Below are 18846 nucleotides of genomic sequence, written 5' to 3' on the forward strand. Positions count from 1 at the left end.
GGTCACAATAAATACATATTTCTAATAAAACAGGCGATGAGTATGCATTAATAACACCTTCTGTGTGAAAGGCTTCATCGTTTCAGTAGATAAGAATGGCACTGTCTATCTCTCTATATATTTCGTTTTATCTTATGGAGACATAAATATAAATGCGTAATGTGTAAAAGTGTAAATGTTTAGGACCATATTCCTTCCCAGTTTGTTTGACTGTGTTACATGTGTAACGGTAACTAAACCTCCCCAGAAGAGCATATTAAAAGTGAACGTAGCGGTAATGGGACATGCGTTACTGGCGAGTTTGCTAGAACTGAGAGGAGCAGCCCTCCCCTTCAGCCCCGCTCATCTATCAAGTGAACCACGCCTCATGCTGCCTTCTCTTACGCCGGCCATATTGACGGTCTCAGTTTCTCTGTGCTCGCCTTTCAGCGGATTTTACAGGCTACGCCTGGTCCTCTATTTATTGTCGTAGAATAGTGTGCAAAACGGGACGCCCGCTAGTCGCGGAACCTAAACAACCTTTCCAGATATCTTGTGTGGTGTGTTTCGACCTCGAAGCTTCAGAAATTTATCGTTCGTTTCAGAAGACGCAGTTCTTCTTCAAGGTGAGTTTTATCGGCTGCAACGCTTATAGTATGTTCCAAGCGCTCTCTCCATGCTGTTATTTTCTCTTAAACGCCCCCAGTTACATTCTGCATATCTTTTGAGGTCCACTCTGTAACGTTTTACCGCCTTTGGGGGGTTTTATCCAAAGTTCTGGAATGGGATAATTACCCGCGCGTACTGAACATGTAACGGTAAGTGAGGCTAGCCTAAAGCGGCACTTTATGGGTGAGAGTTTATACTAGCCTACCGTACCCCGTTTGCGCACGTTATCCTTGCGGTGGATGGGGGGAAAATGCATCAAAACGAGTCACGTTGAAAGTGTTTTTCCAAGAAGCACATGAAGGCCCATATTTAATAAAAATGAAGCTGTTCATAACTGCGAGGTTTTGGCATTACTACTGTCATAACTTTATTCATTTGTGAGCGCTAAGGCTAGTCGCCTCGCCTAGCAATTATATGGCTAATTTAGCAAGACTGTGGGCCTCATTTACTTAATCTCACGGCAATCTTTTAACATTTTTTTTCCCTTTACGTTTCTGTTCTTAACTGTTTTGATGGGCCTCCGACCCATTTAGTGTGGCAAATGCAACAACGTGGCCTAGTTCCGAATGCGTGAGTAGCAAAGTAGTAATTTTTGTAAGTTACCCGAACTCCAGTCCAAACTTTACTGGCGCTGCAGGCACTGGCTGTACGTGGGTGTTTATGGATGCGTTTTAATTAGATTGAAATCAGCGCAAAGCTGTTTTATTTGATGGCTAATCCAAATCGATATTTCCGATTGGCGACCTCTACGATACCAAAGTATAATCAAAATCGTTTGTAGGCTGGATTTGTCAATGTCCAATAACGATACCAAATAACTACCACTCAGTTGGGCAGAGGAAGTGCTCGTGCACGCCTACGACTCTTTTGTGGAAGATATTTTTGCTACCCTTTGGCTATATTTCTTTACGTTTTAAATTTGAACGTATGTATAGCGTATTGTTGATGTATAAAAGTCTGCTTTATAGATACCTTTGACTTGCTTTTTGAGTCAATACACTTGTATGGCACTTTTAATGAGGGTGGCTTCTCTGAAAGACCACAATACCTTGAGAAAGCAGTGGCTTTTTAAAGTAATAAATGCCAGTGTGTATAAAATGTGTAAATGTGTTGTCTTATTATTCTGTCATTTTCATACATAAATCCCCAAAATTGAGAAATGGAAAATCCAAATTTCTGAGCCCTCAGGGCTGGCAAGTATGCATGCAAACTGGTTTGAAATGATGTTGCTGTGTATTGTTACTGCAATATGTTGAAAACACAGTGGTGGACATTTGTGAGATGATTAAGATTTAGCCTGCATGTTATTTACATTTGAAGGACACTCACTTGGAAGTCATCAGTAAATGGTGTAATTTTATACTGGGATCATGCGATAGCAGTATTGCTCTAATGAATAGCCTAATATACAACATGCAATACAGCATTAGCTACATCTACACTGTGCATTTTATTGATGTATTTTTAAGCACAAGGCTACATTTTGACAGTATTTGTGTCAAACTTTCTTCTGTTAATACTTAAGCCTGTTGCCATGCTAAGATTTCTTAACAAATTATTAAGCTACTGTGACATTCAGTTGGGAAACATTCTGTGACCTGTTGCATATTTACTGTTGAACAATGCACTGACTTAAATGCAATATCTTGCTAAGGTATAATCCTGTTTAATGGGAGAGTCAGTGGTTTGGCAACATTCAGTTGACTTATTTCACTTGTTTAGCTGGATTTCTGCTAGAAGTGAAAATTATTTTTTGCACACCTGTTAAAATTCTACCCATCTAAGGAGCACAGCGACACAAATCAGTAATTTGTTTGCATATAAATCATGAGAACTGGTATGGGCAAAATTGTTGAAATTCTCTACCTACTGCATTGGGAATGACCAGAATGAAAATTGCATTGCTCTTTTAAAACTTTCAGGCAGATTCGGGCATTTAAGAGCTGCCGCCACAGTGTGCAGAGCTACACTTGAATGAGAAGCCGATGGCAATCAGAGTCAGCAGGTTTACTAAGTTACCATGGCTTGCCTTCTTTTCGTTACTTAGCTATTATAAAACATGCAATATGGCTTGCACATGTATGTAAAAAGTACTTTATAGATTGACACCTTTTTAATGCATCTATGCTGTCTTTTAAAACTGCATTATGGGAAGTGGCTCATCTCATGTTAACTGAATTACCTAATTATAGCTTTTCAGTTTTTGTCAATGGTAATTGTGGGATGGCAATTTTTGCTGCACTCATCTGAGTGTAATAATCTTTACCTTATTCTGGCCCCAACTGTGAATAACAAAATAAAAAGCCAGGCAGGCATCTTAACTGCACTATGGCACCCCATGGCTATGTGCTAATAAAGTGTAATTAAGTGCCCACATTCAAGAATCCTAATGTTTGTGGACCACCCAACTTGGTTGCAGTGCAACATGACACAGGAGTCTGAGGTAACACATGGCCTACATATCACTGTATTATGAAGATTTCATTGCCAGAGGGATCACCATTAAATAGTGGTTTCCAGAAGCAGCACTGGGGATGGCACGTCTTGGACATCAACTCATGAAGGCTTTGATGTTTAGTTTAAGCTAAACTGAGCAGGCTTGACTAGTGGAAACAGGGTTCGCAAGGTCCAAGAATCGGTACCACTGCCAGAGGAAAATGGTGAACTATACAGAGATGATCCCATTCATCTGTATTGATTTAAACTTATTCACTAGCTCGGTATGTTTAGGCTTGTTCTGCAGAGCTCTGCTGTTTTGGTTGTCCACACATTCTGCATATTTTAATTAATTATATACACTTGAACTCCACTGTCATGCCGCTGTGCCCTGGTGGTAGTTAGTTTTGTGTAACAATGCAATTGAGTTGTACTCTATGCCATATATCTCAGTTTGAATATTAAAAGTCGGCTTCTCATAATTTGGCTCTGTGCCTATAAAGCAGCACTTTATAGGCTCCACCTGTTTGAGTACAGCAATTTTAACAAATGCAGGATCAACTGAAAAATTAAGCATCCTTGGCCACTTCTCATGGAAACATGCATCTGAAATGTGATCATCTGTGTATGAAATCTGAGTTACCTATCAGCGTGTCATATTCCTGAAAGACCAGAAATCCTACTTGGTGATATGACTTAGTTGGCGAGTAAAAAGTCTTCAGAAAGCGCTGGACCAGTTGCATTCACTGCGTTGTCAGTAATGTCAAAATACAGCACAACCTCTGTGGTAATTTGTAACACTTTGTGTCTCTTTCACATTGAGATCTTGTATACTATAACCACATTTAAGTGCTGCGTGGTATTTTGAAGATGACTTCTAATTCACGATTAATAAGGAGACACTTTTTTTCTGAAACTCACTGGAAGCCTGAGTCTAGTGTTCAGTGTCACTGCCGGGTCTGCAGAGAGGCTGCCTTCAATCATTCTGTCTCATCTTCACTTGTTTCTAGGCTTGATTGTTCAATTGGATCTGATTAAAATGACTGACTATTATTATTCTTCTTTATTATTATTATTATTATTATTATTATTATTATTACAAAATCTGTCAGAGGCCTTGTTGGATTGCTTTTATTGCTAAAACACATGGTGTTGAGAGCAAATAAGAGCTTCCCTTCAGTCCTTGTTTGTGTGGGTGTGTGGATGACTGGCCTTGTCTGACAGAGGGAGATAAGGTGCTTCACTCTCGCTTTGTCTGTTTCAGGGCCTGCACCGGCGGACGCAAGCCGTCCTGAGACGGAGGGCAAATCCCCTCACCCCAGCCCCCACTTTTTTTTCCCCTTTCTTTCTCTTTTCTTTTTATTTATCTCCCCTGGACAAGTCAGAAGGGAGGAGGCCAGGATGCCAAAACCAGTAAGTCTTTTGTAGGCTAGTCTGAGACGGTGGGTGTCGGGTGCTTCTTGTGCACACCTGGTTATTGGGAATCATCGAACCGCCGTCTGTGGATGCCCACTTAGTCAAGCTCATTGTCACCTGGACTAATCTAGTGAAGAAATCCCTGATGTACTACACTGTAAAGCAGTCAGATAAATCTCTGTGCCGCAAAAAATAAACAAACGGGTGACATTTCACACTGACAGCATGTGCTGAGCCAAAAAGGTTCTTACTAGCTAGCCAGATTCAGGAACTGTGTTTTTGCATGGAACACCTTTTGACCCAGGTTTAAATAAGGAGTTCGTTAAAACATAAAACAATATAATTGGCTCTGTTTGGCACATGGAGCAGGGGTAAAGGAACAGCTTCAAAACCTAAATATTTTTGTTTATGTATTTATTAACTTGCCTCTAGTCCCTTTGGGTATTATTTACAGCACAATTATGAGTTAAATTTTTATAGGTGAACTTATTCATGTTAAGTTATAACTACATTCTGGTTTTGAGGATTAAGAAAGTTGATGCCTTCGGACTGTGTTTGGAGTTAAACTGGATGTTATTAGTGGGAGGTGCTGTAATTAGTGTTGCACTCATACCATTAGCACAGCGCATGACCTGAAGAGGATTTTGGCATGCGTTTGGGACGGTATCGGACACGGGCCGCAGTGCTTCACGTTAACACTGCATTAGCTGAAGCGCTGCTAGCACTGACTCAGCAGGGAGCACGGCAAAGACACACTCCTGTTTCAGACTCCTGCAAGGAAGTCCTGTGTCGATGTCGGATGATGACAGCAAACAGATGTCATCATCTGCTTTCCTGGCGCTTGCGCTCATTCAGGTCACGTCTACGCCACGGTTGGCTGCTGCTTCTTTTTTTTTTTTCTTTTTTTTTTTTTTTCTCTTCTCTCTTTGTTAGCCATCTCCTTTTGGATTTGGAAATTCGATTCGTCTGAACGGGGGAAAAATCATCAGGAAACCAGGCCCTCGACACATGTTGACTCTGACCATGTGTTGACGTTCACTTATACTGATGCTTGAAGTAACAGAGTAGCTACGCTGGTTATTTAATTTAGATTACTGGCCATAAAAGATCAACATATTAAGATAATATTCTTGATAATGGCAACTGTTATCAATGTTTGATTTGGTAGCGCTGACACTTGATGATGACCCCAATACGTTAAAAAAACAAACAAACCAGTAAACAGTGCAAACTAGATTATACAGAAGCCTTAATGACAGCCCTACACAGCTGTGAAAGCATGAATAACACACAGCCCATCTAATTTCCACGAGTCGTTTTAGATTTGTAATTTTTATTAAGCCATTGGCCATTTCAGTTCTGGTGCTGAACAGGTCAACTCCCTCATTTTTCATCCTCTTTGCTGCCCCCCATAAGTGGCATATAATTATTTGTATGACGATGGTTCATCCCAGCTGCAGTGTTACTAAAGCTGAATCTGGACAAAGACTCTGCAGGCTTGTGGGGGGGGGGGGGGGGGGGGCGTTGTTTTGTGGACATGCATATTAATTACACTGCTGTGTTTTCATCTAGTTTTTCACCAAATATTTGATGCCTACACAGTGAATTTTGAACCTGAACACACACAAGCTTGCACACGCACAGAAAGTTCCAGGCTGCTCGCGGACACTGCAGTGCTTGTCTTGCCCCAGTCGAGTTAAGAGTGGGCAGCCTGTTATCTCCACCTGACTGCAGCTACGCTCGTAACACGCCTCATCTCCTCCACCCTGCTCTGATATGAATGAAATAGTCAGGCAACTTCACGTAAAGCAATGGGACTTTGGCGCGGCGCTCTGGCTCTGGTGGGGGGTGGGGTGGGGTGCCTGCAGCAGCAGCGGCGCTCGACTGCTGCATTCACAAAGTGCGCTGCTCTACCTCTGCAATGCAAGACAGAAAAGCGGCAGCGTGCACATTCGATGGTCACTCCGCCCTCTCCTTCAGGGGAGATGATCTCCCCCACACTGCTTCTCTTACCCATGGGCACACTCCCTATGGCTTCGCAACCAGACACGGTAGTGGGTTACAAAAGTTGAATAAACAGATTTGAATTTGTCTTTTTTAAACTTTTATTTTTAACACGCAGTACTGCCAAAAAAATGTATTTCTTGTGCCATTTTAAATCTGGCGGCTAATGTTAAATTTGTACAAAAGCAAATCCACTTTTCAGGCCTGCACTGCAAACTACCTTGTGCCTGCTGTCAGTAGTATCTATCAGCAGTGTTGAGCCCCAGTGAGTGGATTTCCTCCCCTCTAATTTACCAGTTGCACCTTTACACCATTAAATGGTAGTGCGTGAGCTCACCATCCCTCTGCCTCTTCAGGGGAGATATGACGCCGGGGACATTACAGGGGGATGCCCCACCAGCAGCTATGCTTGTCTGGTTTTGTTTGCCCTGTGCTGGCCATTGTGAATAAGGGCCCCATCTTGGTAAACATCCCGTGGAAGGAATGGGTGCATGCGTTTTCTGTTCATTCCCCCTCTGTCATTTCCACTTGATTTCACCCACCTGATTTCTGCTATAGAATAGAGATCTCTTCAAAGAGAAGGTCCCTCAACCTAGGTCCATCAGGACAGAAACCTCCCACCTCCCTAACTGGTGTGTGGAGTGGGTGTTTTTGCAGTGCCTCTCCTGACCCACTCTCCACAGCCACGATGGGGCAGACAGCGAGCTGGGGGAGGATGAGCAGTTGCCTTCATGCCCAGCGGGAGGGCTTAGCAGCTCTGTGTGGGAGGGCAGAGAAGGCAGGCCCCCACCTGTGGCTTCCCCGTTAACAGCTTACTGACAAGCAGCTGCACTTTTAACTGAATGGGGGGGGGGGCGGCTGTGCGAGCACACTGAACTGCAGGAGAGAAACGTGTGTGTGTGTGTGTGTGTGTGTGTGTGTGTGTGTGTGTGTGTGTGTGTGTGTGTGTGTACACCACTCCTTTTCTCACATTTGTCTGACAGTGTCTAAGTGACTTGGCTGGCATACATGCTCATTGCAGATTGTACTACATATGGAACACTAATGTTCTGTAATTGACTAACTTGGCAAATGTTTGAGGGACATAAACCATTTTCCTAGCATATCTTGCATTAGCTTTTATAGCCTTTCTGGTGCCAGAGATGCACGTCAGCTAAAGTTGTTGCATTAGTAAAACATTTGACGTATAGCGACAAATGTGCACTAGACTTGCCTTTTTAAACAGTTCAATCGAAGGCCATGTTTTGACTCTCGCCCTTTTTTTGCTCCGACGAGGCCTCCAGCTCCAGCGCTTATCTGCAGCTCTTGGCTAAAGGTTTCGAGTTGCCGGACTTGGCGGCAGCTCGCGTGTGTCCTGTGACTCTGAGCAGCGACACACAGACGGTCCTGTGACAGCAGCAGGTCCCGCACTGCACGCCTCACAGCCTCTCCACAATTGCCTCAATTGGCTCCGATTGTGTGACTTATTGGGCCATTTGTGCTGCAGATGCTAGTTGGCCATATTTAGCCTGCGGTCCAAACTCCCAAGCCTTGTTGTTTAGACTGCTTGCTTTGTTGTTTGAATATAAAGCATTATGCAGGATGCTCTGCAGGGAAACTGTTCTGTCTTCTTTCCAATTTAAGCCATGGCTTTAACCTGATTTGACACTGAACTATACATGAGGATAGATGAGGTTGTTTGGTAGAGACTGCAAAGCACATTCTGTGGGTGGCCCTGGACATGGGTATCTGCCATATGCGCTGAATGTAAATCATCAGTGCATGATGGCAACCAAAAGGGTACTTTCTTCTTGTCTGCTTTGCCGTTAAATGACTTGCTAATGTCGAGGTGTTGGGCCAGGTCCTGCAGTGCTGTGCAGTAGCGTTTTCATTTGTCTTCCTCAAAGTTGCAAAACACTTCAGTGCCAACAAAGCCTCCACTGTGTTCATAACCAGATATGACTCACTGATCAAAACTGATCATTGTAGTTTCCATGTTTCTCAGACTGTTCCAGAAGTTTCTGCCTTCCCCTTCTGTTATCATACCGTGGAAAGGTAAGAACACAGTGAGGATACAATAAACCCTGTGGCATCCCTGTGACAGTCTTCACTGTTGAACTTTTTGCTGATCCCCAAGCAAAATGCCCTTATACGTCTCACGTACACACATTAAAAGTACATGCTAATCTCATTTAATCATCCGAATTGTTTCCCACAACCTGAGCGAAAACATAGCCAAGAGTTATATAAAAACTGTAACCATAATGGGCACCGTGGCTATTGAGAAAATATTGTCAGTGTTAGTAAGTCCTTGTTCTAAGTAACACAATCTGAATTGGCCTTAATTATCCCATCTCGCCCACCTCTTCTGCTTCCTCTTTAAGAACAACCTCCCCAGCTCTCTCACTTGGGTGGGGGTGGAGGGGAAGATTGTTTGGCAGGCACTCCACTCGAGGGTCAGCCACATTTTGGAGGCCCTTCCGAACACCCCCCCCCCCCCCCCCCATGCAAAAGGCCAAGCGTTTCACGGCCGGGAGCTGACTGCTGGCTTCAGTCCTGGCACAAAGAGGCGGCCTCTAGCAGTTAGTGATTCGGAAAACAACAGTTAAGCTCTTCCGACAATCATCGATGTGTCGCTGCCTTTGTGTCTGCCCCCTTTCCCTCGTCGGTGTGGGTGTGTGGACATTAAGGAAGCTTGCGCTAAGGGAGAAATATTTAGTAGCAGAAGGTTAGGATGTTACTGGAGAGTTGGGTCACTTTAGGTCACTTCACTAGTGCTCGTCGGCCCTGTTCTGTCACCGCTGTGTAAAACACTGATCATTTCATGTCAAGTCAGCTTAACATGGTTCAGTTAAGCCAAGACATGCATGTTTGGTGATTTTTTTTTTTACATTTTTTTTGGTCAACATACTGAAAGGTTGTGAAATTGCAGTTGGCCTTCAAGTCAAAATGCTCCAAAAATTCATTAGTACATCAATCTTTCACTTCTGTGCCATGACATGGACACACGGATGCTTCTAGAGGAATATTTCTAAAGCTGAATGTGTGTGTGTCAGGAGGAAGACGAGTACTACAACACATAACAAATAATAATGGCTATGTAGTTTCAACAGATGTAGCTTAGAGATGTACTGTGTCTGAAGGTCAGCAATCAACTGCTATTTGTTACTGAGTACATGAAGCGCTTCACCGAACTGAGAATTTCCAAAGGTTTTTTGCAGTGGAGTAACAGGCAATCAGAGGCAGTGCTAGACCATGTGTCACGGTATCAGATTGCAGCTTACTGTTCACATGGCTCTTATTGAAGCTCTAACTTGAATGTAAAGCAGAAATGTGAATGTTTGGCAGACCAAAGCCTCTCAAACTTGTGTGCTGCTTGTGTGTTTTACAGTATGCTGTAGTGCTTGGCTAATTGAGCTCTAACTCAGTCAAGTGGTAGTGGAAAACGAATGGAGACTTTCTCAATTTGCCGGTTGGTTTAGGGCATTTTAAAAGCTCAATCACATCAGCTCATTGCCATTTAAGTGTTTACAAATATTGGAAGCCTTTTTAACCTCCTTTATATGAGGTACTTGGTTATTTGAACTCTAACTGGTAAATGGGCAGTTGAATCCAAACATTGGAGCAGGGTATAGATTGTGGGGTATGGCCCACAACTGCCAGTGGAGAGCGGGCCCTGGCCCACAACAGGATCTTGGGGGTGGGTGGGGGGGATTGAGATGGATGTGGAGGGAAAGTGAAAGGGGAAAACGAGTGAGGTGGGAAGTGTTTGTCCTACAGGGAGTGGCTGTGAGGGCGGTAATGCCAATATCCTTACAGTGTCTCATCTTGCTGAACAAGAGGACCCACAGGTTAAACACACAGAGAAATGGCTGAACAGGCAAAGCAAACATGTACAGCCATTCGGGAGTGAGGAGTAGAAAGGGATGGACAGATTTTCTGTCTGTTTATGAAGTATTACCGTAATAGTGATGCGATTGGGGGGGGGGGGGTGAAGAGGAGAAAGGAAGGCCTTGTACGTAGACACAAGAAACTGAGGCACAGTAGTTCAACTGTAACTAGACCCCAACAGGACGACTCCTGTATCACCTTTCTCTGCATCTGCATGTGTTTGAGTGTCTGTGTGCACATGAGCACACACGAGTGAGAGTGATAAGTAGACATAGCAATTTAATATGTATGCGTACTGTCCGTCAGTAAGTGTAGTGAATTGCCCAAAGGTGTGTGTGTGTGTGTGTGTGTGTGTGTGTGTGTGTGTGTGTGTGTGTGTGTGTGTGTGTGTGTGTGTGTGTGTGTGTGTGTGTGTGTGTGTGTGTGTGTGTGTGTGTGTGTGTGTGTGTGTGTGTGTGTGTGTGCGTGCGTGCGCGCGCGCGTGCGCCTGCCTGTCTATATGGGAAGGATTTAAAAATGTCTTCTGATCCAACCCTCCACTCTTAGGCATGCGGTTAGGTACACCAGAGTAAGGAGCTGCCTTCAGCCAATCATAGACCTCGATTATCTGCTACACCTCTGCAAAGGGCAAGCTGGGAAGGGTATACTGTCTGCGGACAACTGGAACATTTGCCGTTTGAGAGTGCTGAGAGAGCAGAAAAGTGTGTGTGTGTGTGTGTGTGTGTGTGTGCGTGCGCGCACTTGCTTTCACTTTTTATTTCTCATATTAGACCACTAGCCCACCATGCTAACTTTTACTGTTTTCTTTTTTCACTCATGTGCATGTGCACATACTCACTCCACATACAGAAGAATGAGCACAGTGGCTCAGTGCTGATCTCAGCTGACGCCGCCCAGAGAATGGCCCAGCTGAGCAGGGGCTGTTCTGCACAAGGGAATCACAAAGACTGCCTTGTCCTCCCTCAAGACCTTTTTAGATGTGGGCCATTCGAAATGCACAGCCATTAAACTGCAGAGGCTCAGCCACAGCTTCCACTGTTGTTCACTCATTGAAAACAGATTTCCTAAACCTGATGTAGTTAAATTGATGTCGTGGAACGTGTTGGGGGGAGGGTTTCTCAATGAACTGCATCTGTGCACGTGGCGCAGTGAACATCGTTTTCCGAGTTGCATCCTGCCGAGCAGCGAGGTAACTTTGATCTTTGGAATTGGGAACATGGTCTCTCAAAGTAACACCACAATATGAGATCATTCTCTAAGCACAACTATGTTTAGCTGTGCAGAAATTTAAGTCGTTGGAACTCAGAACTACACAGATGCCTGACCCATGTTGGAAGTGTACTGTGAACTAATGAGCTTCTGGTTTCCATGTCAGATATGTGCAAATTGACAATATTGCATGCACAGGGTATGAGCTGTAGTGAATGGAAAGGAAAAGCACAAATACAAGGGCCATTTGAACCTGTCCAGCTTCCTGCAGTCATAAGAAATTGCCTCTCTGTTTTTCAGATCAATGTACGGGTGACCACGATGGATGCGGAGCTGGAGTTTGCCATCCAGCCCAATACCACAGGCAAACAGCTTTTTGACCAGGTAGGTGCAGCCCCAGCCTGTAATGGTGGTCTACACATCATGTCCTCAAAGCGTTTCTAGCAGGTTATTCTGTTAACATATTTACCCACATGAGTTTGATATGATTCTGAAGTTTATAAAGGGTGAATCTATCAGCTCTGGAATGGATGTTTTTGTGATTAGCATATCAAGGGAAAACAAGTCTCCAGTGGCACAGAATTAATCATATGAAGTTATTGAAATATGGTAACAGGAAGCCTGGAAGCTTGCTTTTCTTCAGTTTGTTCAGATTTCAAACCACCACCACCACCCCCCCCCCCCCATTAGAGGAAGAGGCCATCTCCTCCACCCCACCCTGACGCCCCCACACGGGCTTTTGACAGTGCCTTACTGTAGTAGCACCCAACAGAACCACTGCTCGAGAACTGAACTGCTTTGTCACTGGCTGATGACCTCACCTCACACGATGCGGCGGGGGTGAGACTTTCTTAGCTCTGCTGACACCACTGGCATATAGACATGAGTGACCTCGGCTGCGTTGACCAGCTGTTCCCGAATCAGTTCTGCTTTGCTATATCACTTTGTATGGTCACTCAGCGAGTGCACTGCATACTGATTTACTGCTAACTCTGCTGAGGCTACAGGCTGCCACCCCCCAGTTGCCGTGCTAATGCCAACATGGACACTTTCTGCAATATTAATGCCAATGGCTGAAATATTCATTTGATAGTCGTCAGAGAGATACTGTTCTTTGTGGGGTTTTTTTTTAATGGTTAGATGGTGGTTGAAATGTTCCTTTTTCAGCCTGTCTGAGACAATTTTTCATTTATTTCATTCAGTTGGGATTTTCTTTAAAGGAATTTGGTCTAGGATTAGCAAGAAAGGCAGCTTCTAGCCCAAGGAGCTTCTCTCAAAGAAATCTATTTATTCCATTACCTATTGATGTATTTTTGCTCCATTGCTATTAACTCTGAAGACACTTTTACTGAAGGACCTCTGTCGGTCAAACTACTATTCTCTGGAGAGACTTTCTGTAGCCTTTAGCTACTCTTGAAAAGTTTGATTCCTAGCATCCATTGAATAAAGCAACTGTAAAAGTTGTTGGATTGTGTTTTTCGTGTGTGAGTGACATTCCTGCAGTGTTAAAGGTCTGTTTGTTTTTAAGCAGTTGCCACAAGGACAGTCACTGTTGGTCTCACTGTGATGAGTCTGTAGGGTTTGCAGAAGTATCGTTTGCCAAAGCATTGTTCTGGAGCATTCCTCGGCCGCTGGCACGCCTTTAAAAGCGTGCTGACTGAACTTGCCTCCCCCGGCCAGCATTCCGCATCCCGAGCAGCGCTGCCATGGAGCAGCATGGATGGCTGCAGGGCATCAAAGTCACTGATCTGTGCAGTTTCACCCCGATCCAAGACCAGTTTGCACCTGTGAGCCATATTAAAACGTAAAGGGCAGGGCTCTGCCGCTGGGACAAAACAAATTCTGAGTCTGCTTTTAAAGTGTCCCTCTGCCTGAGGCCTCAGCTGGTGCTACAGTGATAGGAGAATCAGGGTGCCTTTCCCAGTCCTTGAATGGCCTGTTTGGCATGCTTGGTGCAAAGTAGGCCCTATTACCTGTGAGTTTGACATGAGCAATAAACAATGTTTAATAAGAGTCAGCTCTAATAGTCAATTTCATTCTCTCTCGGTCTCTTTCTCAATCTTAAAACTTTAAATTAAAGACACCAGCCTTTATGCCATTTCAGCTGATGAGCCATCCCATCAGTAATAAATACTGAGAGATTAACATCTTCTGAGACCTGTAATGTTGAAGTGGTGATGGATCACTTGGGTCATGCCATTGACAACAAGAAGTATTTTTATTTCCTCATTGTCAACACAACTGTAGAAATCCCCGTAATGTATAACTCAGCAAGATCGCATTTCAATATTCCGATAGCATAGCTGTTAAAATATAGCATCATTACTTACAAAGTAGACACTGTTCCTAGTAGGAAAGTGTTCATGTTCCTTTAATATCAGTCCACCAGATTCTGTCTGAACTCAACAAATGCTCAAATGAAGCAGTCAGATTACACTAGTAGGTCCTTGGTCTGGCAATACTTGCTGTTGGATTTGCTGAGACTGTGGAACATTAGAAGATGAGATGGAAAACACAGGAGGGGAGTGAAGGAGTGCCATGTGTTCAAATGGAGTTTGTTCACTCTAACAGTGACCTCATCCTGCCACTCTTAATTCACACGTTCACCTTTACAGATCCCAGAGACACGGCTAGTCATCCTATTCATCAACCACAGCTACAACTGTGTGACACTCTGACTCCCTTGAGTTTTAAAGGTGGTGCACAATATTTTGTTTTGTAAACGCTACCAAAATATTGGCTTTTGCAGTATTGATGGCAGAAAACGTTGCAATGGGCAATTGAGCCTTCCAACACGTAGTATTATTATTATTATTATTAATAATAATAATATTATTAATTTATTTATTTGTGTGTTGATGAATCACCACATGCACATGCTAATGAACAAATAAACACAGATTATTCTAACTTTGTCACATCGAGCATTCAACAGTGTCTTAATATATTTACTTTTCCAACATGTACTGATATAATTGCAAAGCGTTATTTTTGGCACTACTGTAGAGACCTACTTTTGAGTTGCTTAGGGACATGGTCCAGTATCTGAGACATTAAGTGTTCCCTGATTCATTGTAGGATTGCTTAGTGTGACTCATGTTAATAGTTTCTTGCTAATGTGTTTAGTGCATTATCTAGTGGGTTAGTGTTCTCCAGTGGTTTATCCGCAGAGAAACTATACTGTAATTTAGTGTTCCAGTTTTGGTGTGTTTGTTTTTTCATCATGAACTGGATGCTTGTCATTTTGGCAATTTAAGGGTTGGGTGTTTTTTTGTTTTTTGTTTTTTTTTGTGGAACCAGTTATGTTGGAGGAAAGCAGTGTCCAGTAGTGTTATAAACGTTGTTAGAGACATCATCTGATCTGTGTCGTGTACTTTTGCACAGGATCAGGTTATGGGGGGTTAACCCCCTAACCCTAACTCCTTAAAACAACCTTGTTGCCCACGACCAAGTCCTTCTGCCCGCCTGCATATGTTCACTTGATGGTGTTCGTGTGTGCCCCCCTCTACCTCCAGGTGGTGAAGACGGTGGGTCTACGTGAGGTCTGGTTTTTTGGCCTGCAGTACACAGACAGCAAAGGCTACAGCACGTGGCTGAAGCTCAATAAGAAGGTGAGCTCCCCCTTCCCCTCAGCCAGCTGCCATTTGCCTGTGGTTATCAAGAGCCTCAGATGTGTGGTTTAACAGGGTTCCTGCTCCAGCGTGCCAAGTGGCAGGATAAGGAACCTCCTAACCAGATGCTTTCTGGTGGGGGGTTATCGGGGGGGTGTTTGTGTGTTGGCTAACACAAGCTCAATCCTTAATCATGAGTTATAGTGTGTACCTACTTCAGAGATCACATGTGAACAAGCCAGTGGAGAGAAAAGCATTTAACAGAAAACACTGAAACAAGTCACCATGACGGTGATGCACAGCAGGTTTTCTGTAACAAGTGGCCTTGGTGGGAAGTAGTGAGGCCAGTCTCAGGCAAGAGGCCGTACACAGAAGGCAGAGCTGACGCGCGCACAGGGAAGACGGACCCGCTCAAGTCATGTTCAGCCCACACTGCTTAAAGGAGCGCTTAGACTAATCTCTGTTCATTTCATTATACATGTCCATTATATGTGTATGTTGGCTACCAATACAAGTGTTTCTAGTCTGTGTTTTTGTTGTTGTTAATAATAATAATAATAATAATAATAATAATAATAATAAAGTACAGCAAAAACACCTGCAAAATTAGGGGAGACTAGCTCCCTGGTTCTTTAAAGACTATTTTTTAGCGTAAAGTCTGTTTCTCTCGTCCTAGACCTCCGCAAGTGTGACCTGTGAAATACTGTTACAGCTTCTAGTCACCCAGCAAATAAATAAAATAAATACCTACATGCATATGATGGATATATAACCAATTAATTAATTTTAGTAAAATTTCCTGTGTAAAATTGGAGGTCCTCATGTGTAAATATTACTCTGAACAGTCAGAAAGCTGATGCCCATACTCCACTTTCCTCTTTTCCAGCCATCCCGGAAGTGAAAGGCTAAATGTTTCTCAATACTCTGAATTCTAGATGAATGAAGTTATTGTGGATGGCCAATTTTTGTGTGGAAGTGTTGTATATGTATATGCATAGGTATTTATTTTATTTATTTACCGCCAAGTGATGAGGTTAAATAAACACAGACATTTCTCCTTAGCATTCTGGTGTTGCAACCGCATTTCTGCTTTGAAGTGGAATTTACTGGAATGATTGTTAGCTGTATACGGGTGTGTGTGTGTGTGTGTGTGTGTGTGTGTGTGAGAGAGATCTGACTGTTTTTGCTTTTTTAAGGTGACTCAGCAAGATGTAAAGAAGGAAAACCCTCTGCAGTTCAAATTCAGAGCAAAGTTCTTCCCAGAGGATGTTTCTGAAGAGCTAATCCAGGACATAACACAGCGCCTTTTCTTCCTTCAGGTGATTTGGGAGGTTTTTTTTTGGGGGGGGGGGGGGGGGTGTAATGTATACATACACAAATACATTCTGATGGTTACATCCACAGAAGATTTGCTTCATAATATAAAAAATTGCATGTAGTTCTTGAATACTCTCTTGAGGGTGTTGAAGCATAGGCTGCCCAGGGCTGTGTGTGGGTCCTGATCTTTGTTTGCTCCTGTTCCTCAGGTGAAGGAGGCCATTTTGAACGATGAGAATTACTGCCCTCCGGAAACAGCGGTGCTGCTGGCGTCTTACTCTGTCCAGGCCAAATATGCCGACTACAACAAAGAAATCCACAAGCCTGGCTACCTGGCCAATGACAGGCTGCTGCCACAGAGGTCACTAGTGCCATCTTATTGGATTCCTTCAGTCCTTATTGAGTTACCATGCTGAATTCATTACTTACACACAGTCACATGGCTCAATGACCCATTGCTTAGAGAGATGTTTAAGGACAGAAGGCATAGCAGTGGATTGTGAATGTATTATTACTGTGATGAGGACTTCAGTCCTGGAAGCAGACCTCAGTCCCATGCTCCAGTAGAGTGTCCAAACACAACCCCGTGGGTCATGAGGGCTATAATTAGACATCCCTGGGTTTTGGCAGGCTTACAGTAGTCACTTAGTACATTACCTTGTGTGGTACTTCATCTCACTGGAAAGGCCACATGTACGGCTGGGAAGAACTTTGCTCCTCCTGAGCTCAGATAAGATGGTCTGGCTGAGCCGCTACAGTTTATATGGCCATTTCCGGCCCAGTTAAAACCTGTGACCTTAATATGGTATTAAGAAAAATTGATCAATTTTTGTAGTTGATGTACAATAGGTTCAAATTATTCAGGAGGTCCCAAGTTGGTTTTAATGAATGGAAAGAAAAATAAGTCCCAGATTCTGTTTACACGTGATGTGTTGTGGTGTTCAGAGTTCTAGAGCAGCACAAATTGACTAAAGAGCAGTGGGAAGAGAGGATCCAGACCTGGCACGAGGAGCACAGAGGCATGCTCAGGTACACTGTTTACAGCCATCCCACACTAGCTAATACCAGCGTTCCTGCTTCCAGTCCATGTTGGGTTGTTGTTTTTGTTCAGTCCTGACCCTACCTCTCTTCGCTGCTTATTCCCAGAGAGGACTCCATGATGGAGTACCTAAAGATAGCTCAGGACCTGGAGATGTACGGCGTGAACTACTTTGAGATCAAGAACAAAAAGGGCACAGAGCTGTGGCTAGGAGTGGATGCACTGGGCCTCAACATCTACGAGCACGAGGACAAGTGAGTCATGTGTGCCAGCCACACAGTTTCGGAGTTGAGTTTTACAGCTGCGGAACTTCCCCAGAACACCCGGCAAACGTTCGGAATTGGTACGAGAATGAATAATCAAATGGTTCAAGTTTGGTTCATGACCTTTTATTCAGCCTGTGAAGCACAGATGTAGTCATGGTCACAGTTGCCAAGTCCTTGGATTTAAAATATTTCTGATGGAGTTATGCACAAAAAATTGCTTAAATGATTAATGCTTAAATGGTTTACCTTCATTAAAAGTAACCCAAATCGCCTTTAAAAGTAACCCAAACCACAGACTTGGCAATACTGCTAAAACCACAAACGTTTCAGCAGAAACCACCTTTAACCTTTTGAGTGTGGATTATGTTGCTTCCTGTAATCCTTTGAGGCTTTCGTATTTGAGGTGGGGCTTGGCTTTGTGTTGCTGGTGATTGTTGAGGTGAGGACTAATCAGAGGAAACAGAAGATCAGAGTTCTGCTGAATCTCCATCACCCAACCCTACCCATGTGGCTGGAGTGAGGGCGTTGTCATGATGCACCTGCGTTCTTTGAGAGGAACTTGGTGTTAAACTGGGACAGCGTGTGAAGTTTTGAACTCCACACCTCATTTCAGTATTATGGTCCAGTTAGTGACCTCGATCTGACACGCTTGTGATCTTTGGCAAAAGGACAAGTGGCCACCTCAAAGGCTGCATGGAGTCATGGACTAATCACGGGAGCCCTCTTCCATAAAGGAGGTTGGAGAGACATGCGCATCGTGATGTGTCAGAAAAGGGCACGGGGTTATTTTTGGAGAGGCTGGAGATGGATAGGTCCATCAGGAGCTTTGTGCGTGTATGTCACTGTGCATGTGTGTTGGCTTGAAGCCTCCTGCGTAGGCAGTAACGTGTGTGTGTGTGTGTGTGTGCGCCCTCTGCTTGCGTTTGGAGTTTGAGGGCCATGCATGATTGAGCTCACCTGTTATGTCCTGAAAATGTACCGACATCAGCACATATAGTGATGTCAACACATCAAGCTGAGATCTGCTGGT

General features: G+C 43.8%; 1 protein-coding gene across 2 annotated transcripts in view; it reads left to right on the top strand.

Moving 5' to 3' along the window:
- Positions 1-367: 367 nt before the first annotated feature.
- LOC113580336 (radixin) overlaps positions 368-18846 on the top strand; it is a 26381-nt gene continuing 7902 nt past the window's right edge. For both annotated transcript variants that reach the window (XR_004776989.2, XM_027014821.3), the window contains exons 1-8: positions 368-605; positions 4349-4497; positions 11884-11967; positions 15099-15194; positions 16391-16513; positions 16721-16872; positions 17457-17540; positions 17658-17804. Coding sequence is in view for 1 of the 2 variants with exons in the window: in XM_027014821.3 (XP_026870622.2) it covers positions 4486-4497; positions 11884-11967; positions 15099-15194; positions 16391-16513; positions 16721-16872; positions 17457-17540; positions 17658-17804 (698 nt within the window). In the remaining variant the exon portion in view is untranslated. The remainder of the gene's footprint in view (positions 606-4348; positions 4498-11883; positions 11968-15098; positions 15195-16390; positions 16514-16720; positions 16873-17456; positions 17541-17657; positions 17805-18846) is intronic.

The sequence above is a fragment of the Electrophorus electricus genome, chromosome 18 (assembly GCF_041902795.1).
Source record: "Electrophorus electricus isolate QZ-2024a chromosome 18, ASM4190279v1, whole genome shotgun sequence".
In the NCBI taxonomy this organism is placed as follows: domain Eukaryota; kingdom Metazoa; phylum Chordata; class Actinopteri; order Gymnotiformes; family Gymnotidae; genus Electrophorus; species Electrophorus electricus.